At 20.3% G+C, this 26326-nt stretch overlaps 1 protein-coding gene across 2 annotated transcripts in view; it reads right to left on the reverse strand.

The window, feature by feature from the left end:
- Window positions 1-23240, reverse strand: part of 5-HT7 (5-hydroxytryptamine receptor 7) — a 244495-nt gene extending 221255 nt beyond the window's left edge. The window contains exons 1-2 of one of the 2 annotated variants that reach the window (XM_086915893.1): window positions 22921-23183; window positions 2184-2479 (exon numbers count right to left, since the gene is read on the reverse strand). In XM_086915893.1, coding sequence (XP_086772019.1) covers window positions 2184-2479; window positions 22921-23049 — 425 coding nt within the window. In that variant the 5' untranslated portion in view covers window positions 23050-23183. Of the gene's footprint in view, window positions 1-2183; window positions 2480-22920 lie in introns of both variants that reach the window. The other variant, XM_086915896.1, reaches the window with a different exon arrangement.
- Window positions 23241-26326: the final 3086 nt, after the last annotated feature.

Raw genomic sequence — 26326 nt, forward strand, 5'->3', positions numbered from 1 at the left:
ATAAAAAATAAAAAGAATGTTCTTTGAAATATGGTAAATTATTTAAAAATTAAATATTATTTATTTATTAATTTTTAACAAAACATTTTGCAATAATGTTTATTTCTTGAATGAAGAAATTCGGAATAAAGGACAATGAGCATTTTTATATATATTATATTTTTTGGCCATGTACGAACACTATTACCGGTTATTTCTTAATATTGCTGTTAGTGATTCATCAAAAACTATGTAGAGTTTAGAAATCTCTTATGAACGATAATATAATGAATTTTTCTTTCTATAAATAAATAAATTGTTTATTAAGAGAATAATAAGATATTATTTTTATTTATATATTGAAAATTTATTTAATAATTTGTTTATTATTTATTATTGTTTATGCTTTATTATTTATTATTTTTGTAAATATTTCTTTAGACATTATTTAAAAAATATTAGATATCACGTTTTATGTAAACAATCACGAGACGGAGATAACGTTCACTTATAGGTATGTTTTACTTTGATAGCGGCTCAAGTCACACTCGATCCCGATAAATAATCACTAACAATAAAAATTATATAAACATGATATGTAAACATGTATTAATTTGACGAAGTACGTGAAAATTCTAAAGAATTCAGTAAAAATCGTTTTTATCAGTTAATAATTATATTTATCATAAAAAAATTGTATTTTTTCAAATTTTTATATGTTATGTTTGTATAATCGAAAATGTTTATAATCTTTATTGAATCAATTACAAAATATCATCGTATAAGTATTAATTAATTATACTTAATTTGTTCATTTAGAATAAATCATTTTATATATTTATTTTAAAATATTACTAAATTTGTTTAACAATATTTGTTTAATAAGATTGAAGAAAATTGGTATATTAATAAAGATTAATAAAGATAGATATTATAAAATAAAAAAATATATTAAATATGTAATAGTTTAAAAAAACAAACAAAAATTCAAAGCTCGTATATCATCTTAAAAATTAATTTTACAGAAATTATTATTTGCGCAGTAAATGTGAAAAATTAGAAATAAATTTTTTTTATTATTAGAAAATAATTGTATAATTTTCATAATTGTAATAATTTTTATTCTTTTTAAATTTTCTTTGTAAATTCTGTCCTATTTTTTTCTTCGCGTAATTTTTCCTCGTGCATTATTACAAGTTCATACATAAATATGTACCAAGTGTAAAGAAAATATATGTCACGGAATTATTTATTCTCTCCATTTCTGGTTCGATGAAACTCTGCATTAGAATGTGATACTTGGAACCAGAAACTTGTGGTCTAGTTTTTATTCGTTCTTCGAAATGATCGTTTATACGATCAAACAATAATTTTTATTGTATATTTCTGAAACATAATTCTAGCTTAGAACTCTGTGTTTTTTTTTTTGTGAACCACTTTCGAAGCAATTTGATTATATAAAGTTTTAAATATTTTTATAAAAAAACGAAAAAAGAAAATATCATCAATTTTATAATAATTTCTAAAATCATTATTCTATAATAATAAAAACAAAGAAAAAGTAATTTATAAATTATTATTATACTTTGATATTATTATAATAAGAAAAAAATAAATAATTATTATTAATAATTAATTGTAATCTTCTTAAATAATTTTATTTTTATTTTCATTTTCGATATTGTATTGTAATAAATTAAGATAAATTGTGTTCGATTTATAAAAAATATATATAAAATACGTAAAGTTGACAATATTAAAATTTTTTAATACGATTATTTTTTCTTCGTAACAATGAATTTTTTTTCATGAATTTAAAATTTTGACAGATTGAAAATAACAAACAAATGAAAATAATTAATAATATTACAAATGTAAAAAATCGAATAATATTTATTTTATGGAATCAACATTACGGAAATAAATTAGAAAGAATGAGGAAAAAAAGGAAAATTAATTCAAGAATGTATTTTATTTCTTTTATTGTATTTATATAACGCTATTATATATCACATAACTTTAATATCCATACTTAAAACTAAAAACAATTATTATAATCGCATCAAACGATCCGTTAATTCTATCCTAATTATAATAATTTAAAATTTGATCTTTCAATTAAAACACCTAATTTACTTTATCAAAGTCACGATCATTCTCAAAACTCAATTTTCGTAGAAAATTTCTAGATGAAGACTACTCACCGGTCCACAGAGATCATGCAGAGATTCAGGATGCTGGCCGTGCAACTGAGTACGTCGAAGCTAACCCAAAGGTCGCACATAATTGCGCCGAAGGACCAATTACCGGAAATCTCGTAGAGCAACGCCATCGGCATTACCAGAAGAGCAACGCAGAGATCGCTAACTGCAAGGCTAACCAAGAGATAGTTGCAAGGCCTTCGCAGCTTCCTAACGAGGAACACGGCGACGCAAACCAGAATGTTACCGATCACAGTCCCGACGATGATACTGCCGAGCACCAAGGCGATAAGTATTGCCTAAAAAAAAAAAAATAAAAAAAAAAATAAAAAAAAAATTAAAAAAAAAAAAATAAAATAAAATAAAATAAGAATATTTTTTATTGCATAATATTATAAAAATTTATTATTTATTATATGAAAAATATATATTTTGCCCATTATAAAATACATTTAGATTGTTGAAAAAAGTGCAGTAGTTCACAAAAAATATTTGAACACTTTTTTAATGAAATGTTAACAATCAATTTTTTATTTTTAATGAAACTTTATGAATATGTAGAAAATTTATGTATTATATATAGAGCGATTATTTTATCAAAATATTATAAATAATATTATTTTATGAAAATAAAATTAATCTTTAATTTCTTATATTTTTTATTTTTTAAACATAACTTTTTTTAAATTATAAAATGTTTAGAATTTAATCCTTTATTATCCTGCTGTAAAATAAAATTTTTCAAAATTGTATTTAAAATGAAAATATACTGAAACATTGGAAATTGATTTCATCCCTCTTAAAAAGATTTGTTAATGAAAAAATTATTTTATATTAATTTATTGTGCCCTATATACAAACAAACTTTCATTTATATCAAAATTTTCAGATTAAATAAATTTCTAAAATCTATAAATCAATATTCAAATATTTTTGTGAACCATTGTACATTATTTTAGGAATAAAAATATTTTTTTTTTTTTTAAATAGAACCAATTTTAGGTTTGCTTTATTAGTGTGCCATATGATAAATAATCAAGTTTTTGTGATATATCAATTATATAATACATGCCCTTTGCAAAAAAATTTGATAAAATATATTGAACAAGGTATATAGTGTATGGTGCATAGTGCATATTGAGTATACTGCAAATATTCAAATAACAATATTCGATAAGGAAACAATGAAGCACAAAAAGCACAAATGGTTTTTGAAACCCATAGCAATTTTCTTTTTTTTATTTTCATTATTTTGTAAGGTTATTTTAACATTCCACTTTTAAAATTTTTTAATAATAAGAAATTAATTAAATTATAATTTCAATATATTGGAAATTAAAAATGAAATAAATAAAAAAAGAAACATTTATTTTCTTTAAAAATTAAAAATTAAAATTATTAAAACGACTATAGAAAAAAACAATAAGTATAAAAAAATCTTTACCTATTAATTTACTCTTATTATTTGCATATTATTTTATTATTAAATAATATTAGAATAAAATATTTTGCTAAATAAATAAATTAATATAAATAAGAAGAGCAATATTATAAAGCATTTTCTTTAAGTTTTAATAGTTAAAGCCTTCGTAGTTTATATTGTACTTATATTATATATTGAAATTAAAATTATATATAGATATATACATATAAATTCTTTATTATAAAAAAATAATTCTATTTATCATAAATTAACAGAATCATATAATATCAAATTGTTAAAAAGATAGATTTTATTGGATTTTATTGTTTTTACAATTATTTTTTTCATCGTAAAAAAATGTAGTAATTATATGAATCTTTAATGTAGAATTTTATTTATATGAATTATTTTCTTTAATATATTAATATTAATTTTTGTTTTTATTGTATTCTAAATTATCTTTTATTTAAATACGAAAATAACTATATATATATAATGGGATGTATTAGTAAAATTTTATTCCTAATCAGTTCAATAAAAGCAATAATTTTAATAAAATATTTTATTAAAAAATTTTTAAATTATTTTATTAATAAAATACTTATTAGATAAGATAAAGATATTGTAATTTCTTTTTAGATAAAATATTCATCTAAATACCAAGATGGTTTTCATAAATAGATTATATTTCGAAAGAGACATTCGGTAAGTAATATAAAATAGTTTTAAGAAAAAGGAACAAACTGAATGTAGGAAGATCTATTTTTTTATAAGTTTACTTTTTTTTATATGTAACGATATATCTAAAAAATGAAAATAAACTTTTTTTAAATGAAATCTTATATTTTTTTTACTTTTTTTTATTTTATACTTTTTTACTTTTAGATCGACTTACAATAATTCTTACAAACAATTGTGAAAACATTCATATTAGAAATCTATATATTACAATATATAAACAATCAGATTTATAAATATTTCATATTTCTTATAAATACATGTAGATACTAATATAAACACATAAGAAATGCCAAATCTTATTAAATTTATAATTTGCTAATTTTATTACAAACAAATTAATATCATATTCATATTTATTTTACGCGGAATTTGATACAAAAATTAATGTTAATATATAAAATGTAAATATATTTTCTTGTTTTATTGTAAAATAAAAATTTTTTAAACTGAAAATATATAATAATATATTAATATGTATCATGAATGTAACAAGGACGAATTTTTTTATAATAATATGAACAATGAGTACTTCAATTATGTTAAAGAAAAAATGAAAAAACGAATTATGAAATACTTTTTGACAATATTGATAGGAAATTTGAAAATCTTCTTCATAAGAAAGTTGAAATATCTTATAAATCGTTGATTCTTTAATATTATATTTTAATATTTTTTCACACAGATTGTTATAATGAATCAATAATAAAATAAAGAAAAATGATTCCATTTAGAAAAACATCGTTACATTCATAGAAAAAGAAAGTCGATACTAATATAAGATATATTCTTTTTTAAAGATTTTTCTAAAAATTCTTCATCATAGTACAACGATAATAAGAGGTCTAAATCAAAATTCGATGAAATTGGATTAGACATCGATACAATAGATGTAGAAATCGATGAATTTAACGTTTAAATTGTTGGATTACCGAATTTGCTGCTTAGGACATCAATTTGATGATATCTAACTTATAGAGCGTAACGGTAGCAAATTTTGTACATTAAAATCAATAAACATCTTGTAATATATAGGTAAAGTAATATATCATAAAAATGAAATTGCAGGAACGAATGAAAACTAAAGAATCTTTTATTATAAAGTATATATTCAAAATATTATGATACAAATTGTAAGAACGTAATTTATTAAATTACAATTTGAAGATTCAATATCATACCTATTTTTTTTTAATAGTACCATATATTTTTTATATATTAATATTGATGCATTTTATTATTACAAAAATGTAAGAAAAAATTTGTGTCAAAAATTAGTTAAAATTTAAAAGAGTGTTTAATTTTATATTTGCAAAATTTAGCTCATAAAGGAAAAATTGCATGTTTATAATTTCACAGAATATATATTATACAATTAAAGTTAATATCTTTTAAATTAATCAAATGATATAAATATTCATATTTTTCTATAAAGAGAATAACAATGTTTTAATTGATATATATAAAAAAATATATAATCAATAATAATAATGTTTTATTTAAAAAAAAAATGATTACGAATTTTATGGATTTTTTTTGCATACATATACCAAGTGATATATTATTTAAAATCATTTCATTTATTCTATAAAATTTTATTTTTAAGAGCTTATTGCTTAAGAATTATAATTGAACTTAGACCTATAAAATATCTTACATAAGATTAAAATTTTAATTGAAAATATGATATTGCATATGCAATAATTTAATAAATGAAAATAAGAAAAAAATAAATATCAAGTGAAAATTATTTCAGGAAACAAATAATATAGAATATTTTTTCATTGTTATACGCATAGATGAAGTTGTATGCAAATGAACATGCATTTGCAAATTGTCAACATTGACTTATACTTCACATTTTTGTTTAACTTTATATTTTATATGTAAATTTATCTTCTTTTGCATTATTTCTACAATACTGTATACCGATGAGAAATAAATAAACGATACCAATCAGTCAGAATTATTTTCATGTCAACCATGCGAAAGTATTCTATTTTTTCTCACAAACGACAATATCTGATCAAATTGCTATTGTAAACATAATAAACATAGTTGTTATTGCATTTACAATGAAGAACAATCGATGGCAAGTTTGTTTTATCATATAAACACATAAACATAGTTTATTTATTTAAAATATTAATATCTAACTATATAAATTTAAATATAATCATAATGTAATTCTTTAGTGATAAAATAAAAATATATTAATCTATATACTATTTGAAATTTAATCTGAATCCTCAGATTTGCTACTTATAAACTATTATATTAAACAAAAAATAATTTTTCTAATTTTCTCAAAAACAAAACAAAACTTGATAATTTTGTAAATTAAATTCAAAAACAAAAAATTTTATTTTATATTTATCCTTTTATATTAGGAAATGATATTCTATATTTTCAATACTTCAATAAAGATTTTATCTAATGTTCGTCATGACAAATCGGACAAAGGATTAATATAAATTAAAATTAACCTTAACAAATATTACATTTCATTGAAATAAATCATAACAGATTATATATATCGGTCAACTATATTAATAATTGACATCCACGAAAAATTGACATACTAGAAATATTCAGCGACAAAACGAAATGAGGTTATAACAGTAATTAAACTGCAAAACCACTGTACAAAACGTACAGTTTAATTTAGGATAATCTTACACATCGCGCGATACCATCACGCTCGTAACCCTTATTTATATTTATCACGTTGCCGAGCATTTTCATCGCAAAAAGTACGAGGTTATTACAGTGATATATATGTATAAAATATATGCATCATTGAGTTTCAACGTTATTGTTCACTGATAAAAGCGATACGTTTCAGAGCCGAGAACTGAGAGAAATCGAGAAACAGAGAGAAAGCGATTAAATCACAGCGTGATTTGCTTAAATTGAAAACCGATTATTATGATTTTTGTTTTGCAGCTTGTTTTGATTCGCGTATCTGTATTTTTTTATTAAAAATATTGAGAATTTTAATTGAAAGAATTTTATAGCTTGCTAAATTAAGACCATTTCTTTTCTTTTCAAATTCAATTATATACGTGTAAATCTTACTCTATACTTTATTTCTTTTATCCTAATTTTTAAATAGGAATTTTTAAATATGTATTTATAAATTAATATCTAGCTATATAAATTTAAATGTAACCACAATGTGATTCGTTAGTGATAAAATAAAAATATATCAATCTATTTGAAATATAAATCCTCAGATTTGTTACTTATATTAAACTATTATATTATAAAAGTTTAATAAGAAGGCGGTAATATAAGAAAGTAATATTTTATAAAATAGAATATAGAATGTGTAGAGGTTTTATCTTGATTAATGAGTATTATTAAAATCTAACTTAATCATTTTAAATGTTGCACAAATTGAATGCTTGAATGGTATTATTTAAAGAATCACCTATAGTTGTAGAACTGTACAATTATTTGTATTATGAGCTTGGAATGGACGAATGATGATTTATTCTAACTATTTGCAGCTGATTGATTATTAATTGTAATGCTGATTTGATTGTAATTATATTCTGATGTATCTGTGCTAAATTCTATCTGATTTTGAATAATGTCGCAAGTCTTGGTTTTTCCTCCAATTATTCTTCCAATATTTTTCATGAAAATACAAACTAAGAAAAGATTAGAGAAACCAATAGTCGCATTGGAGAAAGATTTTGAAGGAGTCGCATCACAGTGCTTAGAGATCAAGATTCTTGCGATTGCTTTTATGGCGATCCGTCGCAAAGCATTAGGCTTGTAAGTAAGACTTATGAAATGATCATTGATGTTATATTTTAATTAGATTACAGGATTTGAAAAACGTTAATTAGATTATAGGATTTGAAAGGGAATATACATGGTCATAAATTATTATTAAATTATTGAAAATACTGAAATTATTGAAAACAAAATTCAAGTTGTCTAGTCGCTTCATAAGTTAATTTTGGTTTAGTTCTTATGTTAGTGGATTAGTTGAACGAAATATAAGAATATTTAAGAATGAGTATGCTATAGCTATTATAAATAAAGATTAAATAAAGATTAATATGTAAGAGCGTATAATTCAATATATAAATATTGAAAAATATTTTTGATTATATAGAAATCATATAGAGATTATATAGAGATTATAAGATATTACAAAGTTTAATGGAAGGATTATAAATTATAAATATAAATAATTAAAGTAAAAATATTATTTTATAAAAATGTATAAAATATTATTCTAGTTAGTTATAGAGAAATTTTATTATAAGAATTAAAAATCTGAAAAGAATAGAGATATAGAATATTATATAGAATATATCTTTATTTTTTAATCGAATGATTGAAAAGAATTCAAGTTTATAAGAGTAATTATAAAAATTCCTATTAGCAAATTCTGATTAACTGATATAATGAAGAGATTGAATAAATTTAGTATTTCTCACGATTTGCTGTACATAATGATAAAAAATTATTTTATAGAATACAAAGCTGAATAAGATATAAAATTTATAGAAATGAAGATATATTATAATAAAGATATATTTCTTATAAAGATATATTCTTATAATGAAATAAAATGATATATAAATTTGAAAAAAATTTTCTTTTAATTTTGATTTATAAGATTTCTTAATTTAATTATATTACAATTATAAAAAAGATTTATATAAATATAAGTAACAAATAAAATAGAAAATTTTTTCATTTGAAATTTTATTTAATTTTTCAAACATAAAATATGTTATATGATATAAACATAGAATATTGAAAACAATTCTTTTCTTTTAACTTTTATAATATCAATAATATTAAATTAATATTAAATATCAAATAAAATACAATTATATATTTTAATGTTATTTTTGTTGTTACAATTGATACTAAATATCGAAAAATATATCAGATAAAAGAATAAATATATTATATCTATATACATTTACATCTCTATATATTTATTTAAACGAATTAATAATCATAAATTAATGAATTTTTAGAATATTCTACAAGTCTCATGACTTTCTATCTTTATTCTTTGCACAGAAGAAATATAGGTTACCAAGTTCTTTATTTTTTTTATGTTAAAAACTAAAATTTAGAAGAAAAACAATTAATACTTAAATTATTTTTATATTCTTTTATATCCTGAATCGAGAATAAATAATAGATAAAGTGAAAAAATTATAAATAATTGTAATTGTATTAAATTAAATATATGTAATTAAATATTTTCGAAATTATAATAAAAATATAACACATGTATTGCATTCGATATTATGAAAATTACTAATCAATTCACTAATTCAGTTTTAAAGATGTAAAAATATCAACAAATTTTATAATATTTTTTAACGACTTCTGGACTTATTTCTTAATGACTTTTTCTTAACACTTTGTTTTTATAAAATAAATGTACATTTTATACCAATGTTTAGAACTATCATGCTTTCTATTAAATGACTTTTTAACTTTTCATACAATTAATGTAATTTTTCAACCATTAAAACTATTTTTTGAAAAAATATAAAATTTATGATAATATTAAAAATATAAAAAGTGTTAAATAATTTATAATCAGAATTGTACAGTTGATCAATTTTTTCTATTTTTTAAGCTCAATTGTTAATAATTTATTTTTCCTCTTTTATATTTTTTACTAAATAAAAATATATGTTCATGTATTGGCAAAATAATGAATTAAATAATGATCATTTGTATCAATAGTAAATAAAAATATTGTTTTTTAAATTATAATGTCCAAATATAAATATATATAAATTTAATACAGAAATATGTATGTTATGGTGGAAAACAACCGTTAATTTTTATTTACTACGAATATAAAAGAAATTACAACATGTTTACTCATATGTACTTTCTATATCTATAATTTAATATATTACTAAAACATGTATATAAAAAAAACGAACTCCCAACACAAAATTCGCTCATCTATTTTAAGTCTTAATTTTAATTTTTAGTTTTATAATAATATTTATACATTTTATACAATATTATACTACAACAATTTTATGAAAAAATATTGCAATATGCAAAGATTATATATTTATTATGAATGTATTAATACTGAATATGAACGAATATAAAAATTACTTTGTATATATATAATTTTAACAGAAATAATTTTAATATAAGCTATATTAATCGAGATAAAAGAATATAATCATAAATATAATCATAGATTATATTCTTTTTAATTACTTTTTAATTATAAAATTGTAAACTTAATATTCTTTTTTTAATTTTTTCTAATATTAAATTGTTATAAATAATGAATAGTATTTGTTTAATATCTTTAAAGTAGTTCTATTTTAGGCATTGATAAATTATTTTTAATTATAAATTTAAGCAATATACTAAATCTTATTGTTAGAAAAATTCATGACAAACATTACTATCTTTATTTCCATTTTTACATCTTTTGAGAATTTATATTAAAATATGAATTATTTATTTTATTTTCAATTTTTTATGCAATGTTGGAAATTCTTCTTTTTTTTTAAAGAGCACTTTAAGAGTTTTTAAAATTTATATACATATATATTTATATATATATCTAGATACTTTTATTAAAAAACAAAACATATTATTCCTATAATTGTTAAACTCATTTTTAACGAAGATGTTGATGCTCGTATTATATTAATAAGTTAGTTATATATGCAATTTATAATTTATAAAAGATATAGGAAGGATTTATGAATATTTAATTATAGAATTTAATGAAATTATTAAAAAAATTAATTTTTGGAACTCATTTATTTTGCAATAAATTGTTGATTTTAATACAGAAATACTATAAAATTGTTAAAAAATTTTTTAAAGTAATTAAAGTAATTGAAAAATATATTATGATAATCAAAATAATGCTCTTTTACTTAATTTATATAATATACTTTTACTTAATTCATAATAAATAAAAATATAGTAATATAATAAAATATAATAAAAATATAATAAATATAGATTGCTATTTTAAAAGACATTATCAAAAAAGAATTTAAAATATAATTAATTAAATTTTTAGGAAAAAATTTTTACTAAATAACCACAAGACTACTACAAATTTCTTATTTTTTTAATAAATAAAAATAAAAATTTTGAATTTGAATTTTATAAGAATTTCATATTTTAAATTTAAATTTATGTTTATTTAGATGTTAAACATTATCAATTAATTATTTAATTCATTTAACTCTTATTTTCAATTTAGAAACAAAATATTAATATTTTTTGAGTTTGTAAATATATTTTTTGGGATGACTATAATAATGAAAATTAAAATTTTAATTAATTCAAGTTAATATAAATACATATTAATGTAATATTGAGAAAATTTGATTGATATTGAGAAAATGATTAAATTTTTTATTTGATACGAAGGATAAGGAATCTCTCGAAGCAATTTTTATTATTTTTTTTTTTAAATTCACTTGTATATTATTTATGTATACAAGTGTATTTAAAAAAAATATTCACGTATTCCATGTATTAGAATTTCTCGAAATTTCCATACAATTTATGAATAGATGAATCCAAAATCTCGAATCTAACATCAAAAAACAAAAAAAAAAATATAAATCGTGCCAAGATATCTCGTTAGCTTTTCTTTTTGTATGTAGATTTACATATTCATATATACATACCAAATACAATCTCATGCAAAGTAAAACTAGATATTCATACATATAAATACTTACTTCTTCAAAACATTATTATACAAGAAATAGAAAATTTTTTCAAAATTTTTTTTCCTTTTAAATTAATTTTATTCTCTCAATCTAGATTTTTAAAATGATTTAACACACGACGAATAGAAATAAAATAATAAACAAAATATTATAGCGGAAAATTATAATAAAATATAATATAATATAATAATAAAAAATTATAAAAAATAATATATTGATGATAGAATTAGTGATTATTGTTATTATTATTTATTTTCAATTTTTTGCTAAATTGATTATAGGATAAAAATAAAAATAAATTAAAGGATACATTAGTTTGATGCCTTTTTTATTAACGAAATACCAAAATCAAATATTATATTTTATGAGAAAAAATATTTTAAACGAAAGATATAAGAGTCAAAATCATACAGCTATATTGTACTATCTAATCGCTAAATAAATTAGTTTTTATAAATAACAATTTTTTATTGAATTTCGATTTTTTGACGGAAATTAAATAATGTTCAATATCAAATAATTAATAATAAAATCGAATAATTAAAATTTTATTTAAAATATTTTTTTTTAATCGAGTTAAGTTTTCGAGATAATAATCTTTCTAAATTAAAAATGACATATTATAATAGAATTAGACCAATTTTTTACTTTTCGATTTTTAATAAAAATATAATTATAAGAGTTGTTGTATTTAATAAAATTCGATTATTTAAATAAATAATTAAAGATGATTTAATGAAATAACAATAGAAATATTTTAATGTTATTTTTTTTTTTACATCTTTTATGTTAATTAACTAGTACCATGATCGAACTTAGAAATAATTATAAAAATATTATTAAAAAATTATAATTTTAGTTAAAATAAAATAATAAAATATCAAAAAAATTATAAAATATTAATTATTTTTCTTCATAAAATCACATTTTAATAATAAACTAAAGATTTTTTTTAAATAATTAAATATAAATTTAAGCAATATAAAAATTGCTTTTCTCAATGAAATAATATTTTAAATCTTTATAGAAATAAAAACTTAAATATAAAATTTAAACTATAGATATTAGAATATTATCAAACACTTATTTTGACTGCAATATCTTTTATGATTTTAATTTAAATAATTTATATACAAAAAAACTATACTATTGCAATAAGTAGTTTAACAAGCAAATTTTAAAATATTAATTTAATATTTATAAATAATTAGTATAGATAAAGTATTAAAAGATAAAATCTAAGAAAAAATATTTATTCACATAGTTTCACAATTTTTTGATACTATTTATTAGTTTTTCAATATCATAATATCAGAAACAAATAATTGGCAAAATAAAAATCATTTTTTCTGCTGCTGTTGTCTCTGCATATGTAATATATGTAAGTACAATTTAATTAATGATTGAAGTTACTGTTATGAGCAATCAATCTTGATATTTTCTATTTAAATTTTTTTTTAATCTTACATCTCATATTACATATATATAGAAAATAATATTATGAACTCTTATATAACAAATAAAAACAAAATTATTGATTTTTCAAACGATAAATTTACAATTAATATTAAAAAAACGATAATATTGAAATTTATTTTAATATAACTGATAATAAATAAACGTTAAGTATTAAATTATTAAATTTTCATTTTCATCTTCTGTATAAGACGTTTTGATTTAAAACATAACAAATGTTTTTAAATTATTTATAAAATATTTCTATATTATTTTAAATATTATTACTTACTTTATATTATTATAATTGTTAGAAAGTAAGCAATTATAAATAAAAAAAAAGTCAAAAAAAAAAATATTGAATTCATCTTTATGTGGATATTTATCACGTTCTATGTAAATTTATAATAATATTATATATAAATTTATATATTTATATATTTATATATAAGTAAAATGAAATTATCCTATATATTCGTAATAATAAAAGAGATGTACAATTTGCTAAATTCGTTAAATTCTCGAGCGCACATGTGTATTTTGAGGATTTTAATATAAATTTACTGAAATATTTTATCAAAATGAAGTACCAGGATACCTGGTATAAGCATGTGAATAATTTATCTTCAAATTCAAGGGTTTCGAGAAAAACTCGATATACATATGGTCACTTATCATTTCAAACATTCCTATTTAATGTTTCATCCTATTTTTAATTATACTTTAATGTTGAAATATCACCACTGATATAAACCGTTTAAATTACGTATTTGAATATTATTAAAACGATATTCGATGTTATGTCGATCGCTATCAAAATTAAACTCTTTAGTTCATCGAATCGATCGGAAATTGCATAATTATACAATATAATCCAGGAAATAGATGTGTAGAAAATGTCTTAATCAATGATGCATTAATGATGCGATAAATGTGGGATTTCTCTCGAACAATCTTTCGAACATGATCAATTCATCAATTGGTTCGATAGAAAAAAAATGATTTAAAATGTTATGAAACGAAAATTTTCTATTTCTATTAAACTATGTCTCCTTTCCATTTAACAATGTTATTATATTATAACGAAATATTATATTAATTGTTTAATAATATAATAATATTTTAAGAATTCAAAATTTAAAAAATAATTATTGTTAAAATTTTTCATATGGAAAATATATTTTATTTCCATATATCTAGTAGATTTTAATTATATTAAGCATTTAAGATATGAAATTTGTAAAATAATTGTCGAAATCTTTCATCATGGAAATATTTTTTTTGTTTTTATATTAAAAGTATAAAAAAAAAATTTTATAAATTGTGCTAATAAGAAAATTATTATTCTTTTTATTTAATTTATTTCATTTGTCAATATAAAATTTAAAGAAAAATGTTATACTTCTTATTAGTAAAAAATTTTTTTTATAAATAATTTTCATATAAAAATATAGAAATAAGGACAAACATTTTATGTATTCAATTTTTACATAAAATGTAATCAAAGTCAGTAAATTGTTTGAACTTGAAAGTTTCTATGGATTTATATTTTTAATTGTAAGTTATTCCATTACGAAAGACTTTACGTTTCAATAAGAACTTCTATCTGTTTCTAAGAAACAGATCGATAGATTGAGCGTCCATATGAACAATGTATCTACAATTTTTCTATAGAAATATAAAAATAGCTGAAATATATATAGATGTTTAGAAACTAAGAAATATTCATAAAAAAATCAACGATGAAAATACTAAGAATTTTTTTAATAATAAAATATTTTCATTATTTTATTCTTTATGCAATATAATAATATCTGCTAATTCGAAAATAAAATAATTTAAAAATTTTAATTAGGCAAATTGTAGCAAACTTTTTATATTTTTATTTCTTATTCTAAAATATTTTTGGAAATACTTAACTTTCTATAAATTGTAATATGAAAGAAAATATAAATTGAAGATATTGAAAATAAAATATAATAAAATAATAATAAAATAACTATTAAAATATATTTTATAAAAATAGAAAAATTAATTTTTATGACAAATTTTAAACATAGCTGTGAACGTAAAATTATAAAAATCATTTAAATATCGTTTTCGCAACTTATTAAATTTTAATTCCATTTCTATAATTTGCTTAAAACTCATTTAATAATACCGCATCGAAACGGCGCGACATCTGATTGATATATATCGGCATATTCACAACATTATATATGTATATTTTAATGGAAGTACGTTCAATTAATAACACATTGATACGAGTTCGTATCATTTTGCTACTAACCTAAATATTTCAAAGTATGATCGCTTGTTATTTGCAGACAACAAATGTTTATCTTTCTCTCATTTTATCATACTCTCTTTGTCATTAATAACATAATATATACAGTATGTATAATCATTGAATAATATGAATAATTAATTCCGTGTTATTTAAAACAATATTATATGAGATTTAGAATTATACAAATATGATTAATTTCTATGTTATTAAAAATACTAAACAAATTTTATTCTAATTATGCTGATGATCTGAATTTAAAAAAAAATTATCATTGATAATAGAAATAAATGACATCACTTATTTATTAATATGTTCCTTTCCAATATATCAAAATCAATCAAATCGGTAAAATTGGCTAGTATATATATTAATAAGTTCTTTTTTAATTAAATAAATTTTTAACTTATAATTTTAGAAAAGCTTTTATGATTCTAATAAGGAATGCAGTAAGTGTAAAATTTTAGTAAAATGTAAAAAATAATTCTTCTTAGAATTGTAAACAATAAACTTTAAAAACTGAGACAAAAATAAGTATTTCAAAAATTAGCATAATTTTTGACTATGTTATACGAATTTTTAAAATACTTATGTTATTCAAAAATTGCTTATAGATATGTGTTTTAATCATGCATAGACAAATCCAAGACAAAAGGAAGTTATGTCATAATGTATTGAAAAATAAGATTTTTAATTAAATTAATTAAATTCTAGCATCTATTGGTGTTTAATTATTATCTATTGATTTATAATTATATAATAAAATTCTTATCTATATTATACATATATGAATAATTTTTTTTATTATATTTTAATTTCTGCACAAAAGAATTATGCCACGAAATTTTTACTTAATATTATACATAAATGTGATTTCAAAGAATGACAAAATTAAAAGATATAATTTTTATATTATTATTAGCTATATATTATGTTTACAAGAAAAAATATAAATCATAAAAAAATAGTAATAAAATAGAAGATATATAAAAATAACTTTCCATTAGTTATTTATAAAATTATTCGATAAATTTAAAAATTCCTCAAATTAATATGAATAAAAAACATATGTTCTATCAAGTAAAATAGCTTTAAATAAAATTTTATAATAAAAATAATTTTACGAAGCTTCTTTTGTTTGATTTCAATTTTCAAAACATATAGAAAATAAAATTCAAAATATTTTCCGAGATATATTCTTGAATGCATTTCGAATGCACTTTCGTAATAAATTTACTAACTTACTAAAAAATTACAGTATTATTTATGCAGTTTTTATTTGTATATCTTTTTATGAAATATTTTTTATAAAAATTAATAATATTATATTATATAATATAATATATCATAGTATAGCTTGTTTTTGTACCAGATCTTTTAAAAAGATCTTGCCTATACCAATGTCAATATTATTAAATGATGAATAAGTATGAAAATTTGATGTGTTGATAAATGAGTTACTTAATTCACTTATTTGAATTTATTGTTCATCAAAAAGTTATTTCTTTCTTCTCTTCAATTTAATATTAATTGACACGATAATGATAATTTGCTTAAGAAGAATTTCTCGCAAGAATTATTCCTTAATCCATCATATTGTAAAACTAATTACAAAGTTCAGAAGAACGGTGATGCGTACCATAGAAGTTTCGTCGAAATCCTTAGATTTCACAATTGCACTGTAATGAAATTTTCGAATTAGTTACAGTACATAAGATATATAAATATAATATATAATAGTATATAAGAATAAGCTAAATTTAAACGTTTTTTCGCTTAATTCACAATGGTAACGAAGGAGACAACTTTAAAAACATCATTTCTAGAGAAAACTAGAAGGAAATCTAAAATTAAAGAAATGAAGGAATCTATTCTTATATGCTAGTTTTAGAACATAGTGAATGATAATATTCGGATATTCTATATTTCCAATTTTTTAAAAGTTGGATTAAATAATTTGAATTTTTTTTGAGATGTTGAAAAAGATTTTTATTGCACAATTATTAAAACAAAAAATTTTATTTTTATTAGATTATTAATTTAAAATGCCTTTAAGCAAGTTATATGTGGACAAAATTTTGATCAAAATTATGGTTAATGTTGTTATGAGACATTATTATAAATTATTGAAAATGCTCAAATTTGCAGGTTTTCATGATTTTTAGCCTATAATTGTATTATATCTAAAAATTTTTTATATTTTTTATGCATCAATCAATTTCAATATTTAATCTCCATTATTTAATCCTAAAATTAAAAATAGTGTTGAAGAAGTATTATATATATATTTTATTTCTTAAAATCGTGATTTTTATAAAATCAATAATTATAACTTTCTTCGATTAAGCAGAATAATAATAATTATTTTGATAAACAATAAAAATTCGTTTCTTTATATTTTATTTTTCCGTTAAAACTCGAAAACATTCTTAATTATTTGATAAAAAAAGAATCTATTTAATATCTAATTTCGATCAATAATAGAAATATCCATTTTTAAAATTCCTCTCGAATTAAGGTTTCCATAAAGGCTTCTTTGTGCTCCCACGTATTTGTTATCGCTGCTTACCCTTTGTGAATACAAAAGATTCAATTATTTACAAGAGATTCGATAAGTTAAATATCCAAACAATTCTTTGTAATAAGATGTTTCACAGAACAAATTTTACTTTGTAATACGCGAAGCGAAATATGAGAAAGATATTGCAAAAATGGAATGATGGAAAATAATATTTATATAATGAAAGTTAAGAAGTTTGTTATTTTATATTTTCATACTGGTTCTTTGAAGGAACAGAAGAAATTCTAATAAGATGCAAGATACCGATTTTATAATGACGTAATGAAAAAGAAGTGTTTCATAAAATATGATACAATTATATAGGATTTATGTTCGCACGAAAGAATAAAAATGAAAAATATAAGATATGATTTTGAAAAACTGAGATCAGATTTGAGAAAATTAAATAAAAGATTTATAATCTTAAATTTGAATTTTAGATATTTTTATTTTATAAAAAAGAAATTAATAAAAATATTAAAACAACCGTATTCAAAAAAAAAAATAAAAACTCGTAATACCAAAATGATAATTCAGATATAAAAATATTTTACTTCTTATAAATGCTATATTTTTCAAATTAATTAAAATAATGAATTTATCTTGAAAATTACTGATCAAGGAATAGAAATTGCAAAGAATCAAAAGTTGACAGGATGTCGACTTGATATAATTGATCTTCAGTTGTAATTATATATTCGATTGAGAATATAACATATTAAAAAATTATCCTATCCTAAAATATTCGAGAAGTCTTTTTTATTTTATTATTTTTTTAAATACATTCTATTTTTTTAAAATAATTTCTTATATAATAACATAAAATAAATAAGTAAATAAATAAGTTGAAATGAAATAGTGTCGAAATTCCCAAAGCGTTTATATTTGCGTACGTATCCTTTTAAGAAAAATAATTAAATTTTCGATTCGTCTTTGTAAACCATATTTAAATAATTCTTCATACTTTCATTTTTTTATATACGTTTTGTTAAAATAATTAATTTAACCACATTATACTTGTTTTAATTTTGTCGTACTTGTTTTAATTTTGTCGTGAGTTTATACAGACTCATTCATAAAACCATCTCTTCGATCTTTCTGGTCTGCGTGAATTAAAATAATTATATTTATTATTAACAGTATGAACTCCCAAACTTTCGAAGCCGCAAGAAGTTCATCGTAACATATTACCTTTGACGTCACTTTATTGCAAACATACCAAACATAATTATTCATGGTCTTTACATTAATCTTTGGCCAATGATCTTCCTTCAATATCGACAGTATCCACACTGTCAAAGAGAAACTTAAATGGATTTTGGACTAATCTTGTGAGATAGTTTCAGTTTATAGTTGCACAGAAAGCTCGTTATATAATTCAATACATTCTTTGAATATCATAAGGAAATATAAAGAATTTTAATTGATGGAATAATAATTAAATATTCGTATGAAAATAATATATTTTCATTATCTTCATTTTAAAAAAAGAAAGAATCATATATATATAAGATTTCATAACATTAAATTCAATATAATAACATTATAAATAAAATACATAATATGAAAAATATTTTAAAATATAAGAATAAATGAAAAAAAATTGAAAATTCTTAAGTGCTTCTTATTAAACTAAAATTAACATGTCATTTGATCTTGATGAAGTTAATTACAAGTTAATTATTATGTTGAAATGCTTCTAAACAAGCTTCATACTTTGAAATTTTAACCAAAAACAATTGCATAAATCCGAGTAATTAAAATCTTTTATAAAATTTTTGATTTACTATAAAAAATTTAGTATGAGATAATTATAAAAAACAAAATAGAAATGTGATAAAAATAAATGCAAAATTACATTCTATCGATTATTAAATATAGATTTTTAATATATTCATGAAATATCTTTGAAGAGTCGATTGTAAAATAAAAATAAAAATTAATATATAAAAATGTTAGTTAACGTTTATTTATTAAATTATAATCAATTGATTCGCGTTAAATAAAATGAAACATGAGAAAAAATAGATAGTTTTAATTTCATCACATTCTGTTTTCATTTTATCTTAAATTGCTTATAATTTGATAAAAACTCAATCAAAATTCTTGTACATTAATTTTTATATTCATTTTGATTTCTAAAATTAATCTATAAATATGCTAACATTCTGTAATTTTATTATTGGATTAAAATTAGGAAAGGATAGAACTATTTAAGACCTGTACTTATAAATATATTAAGATGAAATCTCAAATATTAAATATCTTAAATGTTCATAAGAGATGAAATCATTTCTTAAGATTTTTAAAAAAATTCTTTCCTGCAAAGTTTTTTTTAATAAATTAGAATCTAGTACAATATTAATAGAATGAAAAATAATTAATACAGAAAATGGATAAAGTAACAAATTAATTATACAAATAGAACGTAATATTTATTTTCCTCATCATTGATATTTTTAAAAAACGCATCTTAAAGAAAAAAATTAATAATTCTTAATCTAGATATCAATATAAAGATTTCATATAAAATCGAATGTAGTTTCCTTTTTATAAATCCTAAAGTTTCATAAAAACTAACTTCACAAATTTCACAAACATTCTCATCAAACCATCTAACATGAAACAACGAGATCATTCCATCCAGAATAACAAAGTAAACCATTAATTATCTCTGTCGTTCTGTTACACTCTTAATCAACAATCTGATGAATACAAAAAAAGGGAAATATCATCCAACATGCTCTTAATCATACAAGTTGTAATAATTCGACGAGTGATACATTAAAAGACAACTCTATTATATTTCTATAAAATAAAATTCATTTAGAGCAAAAGATCAAGATATCTTTCGTTTTAATCGAATTTATCTCTTTTCATTGTTAAGAACAAAAGCCAAACACTGATTTATGAAACGGTTATGATAGCTCTAATTTCTATTACTTTTGAATAGCTTTAGCATTCTGAATAGTTTTGAGTTCCAATTTCTTAATAATAATTTACGATTGTTCCAGACTCTCAATAGTTCTAAATATAATAGCAGTGATTATTTCATAAATCACATTTATGCCAACCACCGAAAAAGCGATTGAAAATCATGGCTCTTATTCCAACACGGTCTCCAGGAGGATCCATTTTTGAAAACTATCTTTCCAATAGAATCATTAATTCTTTCCCTCTTAGTTACACTTTTATTAAGAATGTGAATTACTATTTATAAGAAAAATAAGTGCAACAAAATAATAGCATAAGTATAATCAAACAAATTACAGATTTTGTTGTTTGAGAATGGAATGATTTACGTATTTTCGTATGCTGAATCCGAATTTGACCGTAAAAATTATTTATCATGTTTTGATTGTTTTATGAAATTTAAATTTAAATATATAATTTTAGTATAGCAATAATGGATATGTAAAAATATTTGTAAATTACAAGTACGCAAACAATCATATATTCAAAATTACTATTGCATTGGTGAGGAGGATTTTTGCTGAAAGGAATTCGAGGTTAGCTGTATTCCTATATCCACTTTCTAATTCTATGGATATAGATATAGATATAGATATAAATATAGGATACAGTATAATTTCTTAATTAAAAAAATTGTTTATATTACTCTATTCATATAATATTGCACGATGAGAAAAGCAAGCACGAAAACCTAATAACAAAAATATAGCAAAATATATAACAAGATATACATTCTACTTCTAAGCATTCTGAAATTTCTTAGAAAAGTGCTATATCTGAATACAAAGATCTGAAGACCTTATGATTATGTTAAAGTTGGAGCGCCACATAAAAGCTTCTAAAACTGCATACATAGACGAATACACAATCCCTGAAAACGTTGAATTTCAAACATTTGACCTATTATTGATTACCACTTAACTGTATTATATGTAATTACTCGATAAACAAACGAAAGTATATTTTATAATAATTAACTTCAATTAACAATCTATTGATTCATATTGTTCGACTAATTAGAATACAATATTTCTAAGCATGCTATTTCATGTTATCTCTATATATTGAGCCAATGTGCTCGAATGTATAGATTTTTATTTTTTCCTAGAATTAAAATATACAAATTTATACATTTAAATATAATAAATGATCATAAATTGTTATTAATTGTATTTAAGTAAATATAATTGAGATTGTTTTTGTTTCGACATGATTAATGGTTCGTAAGCAAATATGCAAATCTGAATGATAACATTTAGATAATTAGTTCAACTTGTGTAGATGTAACATCATAACCAGTTTATTTGCAGCTCAAAATAAAACGAGCACGGAAAAAGAATTTTGTTTGCCTTTACGTCGCTCCATAGAATTTCTTAGCAATGTTACAATATACGAATTAAAATTCGAATTCCTTTACTCAACATCTATATAGATGCATTTATATACACATGGAATAAAAATCTTTCTCCATCAATATCAATTCCAATTACACAGATAAATATTAATAAAATGCCACTTCGCTATTTCACGAAATTACACAACTTATGTAGGGAAAGAAAGATCGTCGAGATTAATTTTACCTGGGTGGCCGTGTAGGGCGAGTTTTTGCCGGGAAATCCTTGGAGGAAGCCGTCGACGTCTTGTGTGGCAACAGTGGTCAGGTTTAGAAGCAGGGTGTCTTCCGTGGTGATTGCGTCCTTCCCCTCCATACGAGACTAATCGGCAGCCCGGAGCATCCGAAGCGCCCCCCAAAGTCGACGGCTACGTCATGCTCCTTCTCTCCTCTCTCGACCATAGGATTCCAGGAAGGCTTGGTCCGTGCATGGAAATCTTCCCTCGATTCCACGATTCTACCTCAGCCGTTCGTTGCTACAGCTGGCACGATCCAACTCTCGCAAACCTGAAATCATGTTTCGATGATTGGTTTTATTGAAGAAGTGAGGTTGAAGATGGGTGGAAGAGAAATAGTTGGATAGATGCGTGAAGTATGAATGTATGAAGATGGTGTGTACTGTTCTTGGATGAGACTGGAATTCGATTATGGATTAGAAATTGGAATTTGTAACGATGTAGATGTATCGTAGGTGAAGTGAATTTAGTAAATGGATACATTATTTGAAAAGTTCAGATTGTTTCGAAAGGATTGATGTTACTTAGGAGTACTTTATGCATCGTGATTGATAATAAAAAATTTATGAGAAATAAGAAAATATATATAATCGAGGTTTTTTAAAGATTTTAAAATTATATTTTGTACACAGTTGAATGTCGAGTTATTCGATATTATTACGTAAAATTATTTATTATCAAATTAATTTAAGATGTACAGATTTTAATTACTAAATAGTTAATTGAAATAAAATGAAAATATATAATCGATGAAATCATTTCAAAAATTTTAAATTCCTTATATTTAAATAAATATGTTAAATGGATGTATTAATTTTATTTCTTTCTTATTTTTTTTTTTTTACGTTTGTTGAGAAAATAGTGCAAATTAATAAGAAAATGAGAGGTGAAATGAGAGCGTAATTAATTTTCAAGTTTAGCTAATTACGATTTTAATTGCTTTTACTGTTATTATTAAGCCACTTTCAGTTTGGAAATACATTGTTACAATACGAGTGCAAATATAAATTAAGAAGAGATGGGAGAGTAATATATTATGCTACCACATTGAGACGAAATTTGTATTCTCCTTTGAATTATTCGAATATCTGAAATTATTCAATATTATGTGCTGCCTTCGAGACAAAAACTTCATGATGACGATATTTAATAAACTTGAATGAATTTTTAAATGCAATTGGAAAACAAATGAAATATAATAAACATAATAAACATAACAAATAATAATATAGTTTCTTAATTACTTTCATCTTGAATTAATAATTCTTTAAGATTTATATTAATTTTCTTTTAAGATAAATATAAATTGTTTTTAATTTAAAAAAACTTAAATAATTTTTTTATAATTTTTGTCTTAGAAAGTTATTCAAATATTTAAATACGTTATATATTTAGAAACCAAATCGAAAAATAAACAGAAAATGGGAAATATAGAATTATATAGAAATATATTTAAAAATATACAAAATTAAATAATAATTAAATAGTAATAATAATATTCCAAAAATTTCATAGCAAAAATTATTTAATATAATATTATATATATTTAATATAATAATATAATAATTATTTAATATAATATAATTGTATAAAAATTTAGAAATTATATTAAAATAATAAAAAAATATATAATAAAATTAAATTTATTAAATGTTAAATTTTTGCTAATAATACTTAAAAATGAAATGAAATGTTATACCATTCCTAAAAAATATATATATAATAATTACTGTATATTCGACGACACACAGTTGAACTTTGAGGTCGTTGTGGTTAAGATTCTAAGATCTCAAATCTGGTTTATGACAAGTACTATATTTCATATTTCTTGGTGTGTTTATATTTCATTTTCGGAATCGTGTTATTCTATAGATTTGATTGAAGTTGTGTTAGATTTGATGAAAAGGTTGGATGAAGTAATAACTGTAATTTCTGTTGGTGAAATTTTATATTATAAGTGTATATTAGTTTAGAGTTACATTACTTTGTGGCTCTTAGAATAAACACTTGGATTAAATATTATAGTTATTATATACAATAAAGTATCTTATACTACACATCAGTAACTTGTAGATTTCTGACATTTTAAATTTCTTTATTTATTTTTTATATTCTTTTAATTGAGTACATTAAATATTATAAATTTGATATGAATGTTAAAACGTTTTTATGGAACTTTAAACTTTCAATTATAATACTTTTTCTTGGCATTTTATGAAATTTTATAGTATAAATTACTAATATAAATTAATATAAAAGTTGTAGACGAAAAAATCTTACCGAAATTTTTTGAATTCTGTGACGAACGATTTCGAATCAGAGAGTTCATATTTTTCAACAAGGCGCTTTATTTATTCCTTGTTCATTTCAATTTTCTGTGGATATGAAGTCTTAATTTCAAATTAACAATTAGAAATAATAATTTATAACTAAAAAAAAAATCTTTCTTTCTCTTAGTGTGATAAATAATAACAGTTCTTGACAATAAATATTTTTTCATAATTACAAAAAAATTTTATATTTTTATATTAAGAAGGAAAAACAAATTATCCAAATTATATATATTTGAATTTAAAAGCATTCTAATTGAAATTTTGAAAATCTCAAAATAACAACTTGTTGAAAGAGATATGAATATACGAATTAAAAGCTTTGCGATAAAACGATTGCAATTATAAGTTCGATCGAAATTTGTTGAAATTATAAAATTATGTATGAAAAGTTTGGAGGCAAACATTTTCTCAAGATTTTTTATATTTTTCATGAATTACATGATTATAAACGAAGTAATAAGTAATTTAATAACAAGATATTTAATTTTACGAATCAATAATTGAATCTATTATTTTATAATAAAAATAATATTGTTTTGTTAATTTATTTATTATTCAATATTTATTTTTATAAATTTTTTGTGTTTTGAATTGTTAGATATCGTGTACAAACAATTATATTATATTATATTATATTGTAAAGATGCTGATATAAGTGATGCTCGACAATAGTTTATAATAATAGAAATTCAGCTAAAATTCGGATAATCAAACATGAATATGTAAAATTTCGTTCATATAATTAAAATTCAACATATAACAATTATATATTAAAATCTATATACTGTATATTTATCTGTAAACGTATATATTTAAATGTTCAATTACTTATGAATATATATAAATAAAATAAAAATATAAATGATAGAATAAACTAGATAAATATTATTTCTAAGAAAATATTATTTCTAAACTTTATTTTTATTTCTTTTTTATAAATATATTTCTGATTTAAAATATCAATATCTTATGTTACGTTAGCTTTTATGAAATAGAGATACTAACATTTAAAAGTATGATAAAA

This window comes from Apis florea, unplaced genomic scaffold (assembly GCF_048593485.1).
Source record: "Apis florea isolate Af1SG1 unplaced genomic scaffold, ASM4859348v1 contig_2190_pilon, whole genome shotgun sequence".
NCBI classification, from domain to species: Eukaryota; Metazoa; Arthropoda; class Insecta; order Hymenoptera; family Apidae; genus Apis; species Apis florea.